Source organism: Otolemur garnettii, unplaced genomic scaffold (genome assembly GCF_000181295.1).
Source record: "Otolemur garnettii isolate 467f Iridium unplaced genomic scaffold, OtoGar3 scaffold00087, whole genome shotgun sequence".
NCBI classification, from domain to species: Eukaryota; Metazoa; Chordata; class Mammalia; order Primates; family Galagidae; genus Otolemur; species Otolemur garnettii.
In genome coordinates, this window is record NW_003852482.1 from 8451620 (window position 1) to 8456015 (window position 4396).

At 49.8% G+C, this 4396-nt stretch overlaps 1 protein-coding gene across 2 annotated transcripts in view; it reads right to left on the reverse strand.

The window, feature by feature from the left end:
* Window positions 1-4396, reverse strand: part of TBC1D13 (TBC1 domain family member 13) — a 19666-nt gene that overhangs the window by 13077 nt on the left and 2193 nt on the right. Inside the window, exons 3-6 of one of the 2 annotated variants that reach the window (XM_003794920.3) lie at window positions 3006-3046; window positions 2360-2421; window positions 2120-2219; window positions 629-711 (exon numbers count right to left, since the gene is read on the reverse strand). In XM_003794920.3, the coding sequence (XP_003794968.1) occupies window positions 629-711; window positions 2120-2219; window positions 2360-2421; window positions 3006-3046 (286 nt within the window). The remainder of the gene's footprint in view (window positions 1-628; window positions 712-2119; window positions 2220-2359; window positions 2422-3005; window positions 3047-4396) is intronic. The other variant, XM_023516144.1, reaches the window with a different exon arrangement.

Here is a 4396-nt window from a genome sequence, read left to right on the forward strand (position 1 = left end):
CACTGTCCTACAGGCGCCTAGCCATGCATTTCTGCTTGAATATGCCAAATTCTGTGGGCTCTCCAGACCTTCCCAAGGAGGCTCCCCACCCACGACAGCCTTTTCCTCTCCCGAGGCCTCTGACTCCTCATACCACAGCTGACATGCAGTTTTCTCAAGCTAGGCTTCCCTCAACACCCTGAACTTTACATCAGAGCATTTACCATGAATGCTAATTGCAGTTAAGTTCTAACTGGCTGAATGTCTGTCTTGCCATCTTCCACTCTAGGTTCTAAGATACATGGAGGGAAGGACCATGTCTCTCTACTCAGCGCCTAACCCTGAGCTTAGCACTGAGCCTAGCATATAGCTAGGGCTCAGTACTTGCTGAATGATCAAATGAGTCTATGAATACCCAGGGCACAAATGAACTAAAGTGTAATTAGGAGAGCTGGGCCCGTGCAAGCACAGAGTCCCCACTGCTTACTTTCCTCCCTGCCCATCTTCAGGTCCATCTTCAATAGCACCTGGACCCACAGAGACAATCCACATATACCCCGTGAGCCCAGGCTGCAAAGGGAAAGGACAGAGCTGAAGAAACCCCCAGAAGTCCTGCAGGCCAGCCCCGGCCCCTGGGGATCCTGCCTACCGAACATCCTTGTCGATCTGCAGCAGCACCTCATTGTCCTTGAAGTATGTGTTCCACCGACTGTCGGGGCTAGGGTTGAGTGGCTGTGGAGGGAGAAGAAACAGCTCTGTCCATAGCACAATTAGGGCCCAGGGGCTGATTTGACCCTGGGGGCTTGAGTAGTGGCCTTACCCCAACTATCCCACCACATGCCCCCAGCAGCCCTGAGACAGTCTGCAAGCTACGCAGAGGAGATAGCCCTGCCTTCTCACACCCTACCAAATCCTATTCCAACTCCACAGCCAGCAGGGAAGCTAGAAGTCTCCTCTGAGTCTATCCCTACTGGGCAAGGTCTCTGTTCTTTCTGTTCCTTGCCTTAGCTCTAGAACTATGTATAACAGGTGCTAACTAAGTGCTTATTGAATGAATGAATGTTACATCATTAGGTTTCTTTTCTTTTTCTTTTTTTTTTTTTTTGAGACAGAGTCCTGGGTAGAGTGCCATGGAATCATAGCTCACAGCAACCTCAGTCTCTTGGGCTCAAGGGATCCTCTTGCCTCACCTTCCCCAGTAGTTGGGACTACAGGTGCTCACCACTAAGCCTGGCTAGTTTTTTCTATTTTATTTACTTTTTTTTTAGAGACAGAGTCTTACTTTGTCACCCTCAGTAGAGGGCTGTGTTGTCACAGCTCACAGCAACCTCCAGCTCTTGAGCTTAGGTGATTCTCTTGCCTCAGCCTCCCAAGTAGCTGGGACTACAGGCACCTACAACAATGCCCAGCTATTTTTTGTTGCAGTTTGGCCGGGGCTTGGTTTGAACCCGCCACCCTCGGTATATGGGACGGGCACCCTACTCACTGAGCCACAGGTGCCGCCCATCTTTTCTACTTTTAGTAGAGTTGGGGCCTCACTCTCACTGAGGCTGGTCTTGAACTCCTGAGCTCAACTGATCCTCCTACCTCAGCCTCTCAGGGTTGCTAGGATTACAAGTGTGAGCCACCATGCCTGGCTATCATTAGGTTTCTCTGACTCTCATTCATCAGTGCTCTGAGTCTTCAATGTCTATCCCTGGAGGACAGGCCCAGGGCCAGTCCATTTCACTTTCTGCAGTGTGAAGCACACGGGAGGGGCTCAGTGTATGAGGACAGAACAGGTTTCCTCAAGGCCACAGAAAGGCAATTTGTCACCCCTCCTGCCCTGCTCTTTCTTCAGCTATCATCACAGGACCTGTCTCAAGGAACAGGGTTGAGGTTAAAAGGAGACCCTGCCCTTAAAGCATCTGGAGCAGGGCACTCCTGGGCATTTGCCATCATTTACTGTACTGACCAGGCCTAAGGAGAAATGTGGCGAGACAACTGTCTTCAGGGGCTGAGCAACCAAACTCAGAAAGGAGGGACTGGAAGGTCGACAGTGACCAGACTGCACCTCTCCTCTGGGGTGAGGGGACCTCACCAAAAGGCATTGCCCCTCCCCATTCTGTATCTTCAGCTTCCACTGCCAGCCCTTACTCACATGATCCTCAAAGGTCACATCCTCCCTGGACACACCCATGTTGGCCTTGGCAATGCCAGGCTGGATGATCATTTCCCTCAGGAACTGAGAGTATAGCTCCCTGCAGAGAGAAGGAAGAGGGACAATTCCCAAAGGTCTTGCTCAGGGAGCCCAGATCAGAGAAGTCAGCACAGTCTCAGCACCACCAGCTCTGTTTGACATAGAAGCCCTCCTGCCGTCACCCTTCCATGAGGGTCTCACCTCTGCTTGGCCAGGATGGAGGTCCATGAGGCTCTCTCCAGGGGGAGGTAGTTCAAGAGAATCTGCAGAAGGAGAGGGGCTAAGCTCCGGTGATCATCCCACCCTAACCTTAGGTTAGGTGGAGGCTGACAGGCTATCTCATAAAGCCCAGAGAAGACAAGAAAGGCTAGAATCTCTGTGTGAACAGGGCTCGTCTCCCTCTCCTCCCCAACCGACTCCCTTTTCCTTCACCCCAAACCAGCCCTTTTCTCTACTTTTCCTCACATACACACTGCCAAATGATTTTTTTAAAAAAACAAAAACACTTGTGCTCAGAGGGGCTACAAATCAGGACACTGGGTTTCTGCTGCCACCTCAGCTCATAGCTTTGGAGAAAGCATAGCCTTTGTTTTATCTCAGTAAGCATCACATCTGCTGGTAAAGACCAGAAGGCAGAGGTCTTCACCAGCATTGGAAAACGTCCCATCCCTGAGGAGATCCTGGAGGGGACACCAAGAGGAACAGAAAACCCAAAACTTCCCACAAGTGCTTCCTCAGGCAAGCAAGGAAAAGTGCAGAACAGGAAGAAGGGGCTGGGGTGGGGGCAGCCCATGCAGGAACCCAGGGACTCTCAGCACAGCAGAAGCCCCACCCCAGGCACACCCACCTTCCAGCAGAGGCACCGCAGTCCGCCCTCACAGGGGATGCCTGTGGACACAGCAGGCAAGGTCACGCCCAGGCCAGAATCCCAGAACCCCCCAGCCCTTCACCTTGGAGCCAGCTGGCAGGGAGTAGGAAAGAAGTCCTTGTTCAAAAATCATTTTCCAACAGAAAGATTATTAGACTGAATGCTAATTCTATGTGTAATTGCTATCCATGGTCCCAGACCCCAGCCCAAAGCCCCTTCTGTCTAGAATGTTCTTTTGAGGACACTTCCTCAACAGTCTCGTCCTTGATATTTGTTCCTCAGAGCAGCCTTTACCAACTATTATCTCTTCCCAATCAAATTCAGGTCTCCTGTTATAAATAATAATGACTCTGTGACTTCTTCACAGCATCTAACACAACTGGAAATATACAATTAGTGTATGTATTTAACATCTGTTACCTGCACTACTGGATACATCCCAGAAAGACAAAAACAACATCTACCTATTAATCGCAGTGCCTAGCACAGGGCATGGCACACAGAAGGTAGTTGTGGAATCCTACAAATACTAAGTGGTTTGTGCTTTACAGACTTTATTTCACTTAATCCTCACTATAACCCCAGTAAGTAGGGAAGATTAACATCATCGTCCTCATCCTACAGATAAGAAAACTTATCTATAAAGACAGGGCAACCAAGAACTCAACACAGGCCTCATTCTAAAGCCCAAACTATTTTTTTTTTTTTTGAGACAGAGTCTTGCTCTGTTGCCCCAGGCTAAAGTGCCTAGCGTCAGCTGAGCTCACAGCACCCTCCAACTCCTGGGTTTAAGTGCTGTCAGCTGAGCTCACAGCACCCTCCAACTCCTGGGTTTAAGTGCTGTCAGCTGAGCTCACTGCAACCTTGAACTCCAGGGTTCAAGCGATCCTCCTGCCTCAGCCTCCCACCGTCTAAGAATTACAGGCGTTAGCCACCCCACCCAGCCTAAAGCCCAAACTCTCAACCCCTAACACAGACTGCCTCCCCTTCCAGGCTTACATACTACTCCTGAACAGAAAGATAAAATTCTCCTGCAGCATTATCAGTAACCTAGCTAGAGCAGTATCCCTGGTCCTATGACACGAGCTAATGCTCCCAACTTAGAAATCTGCACAGTGATAGTGGAAGAACTTATTGGCAAAGTTACAGGGGAAAGGTAGTAACAAGAAGCGATGTGGAACGCTTTGGAGTATTTTGTTTTGTTTTTTGAGACAGAGTCTCACTGTTTCCCAGGCTTGAGTGCCATAACGTCAGCCTAGCTCACAGCAACCTTAAACTCCTAGGTTCAAGTGAATCTCTGGCCTCAGCCTCCTAAGTAGCTGGGACTACAGGCACCCACCACAATGCCCAGCTAATTTTTCTGTTTTGAG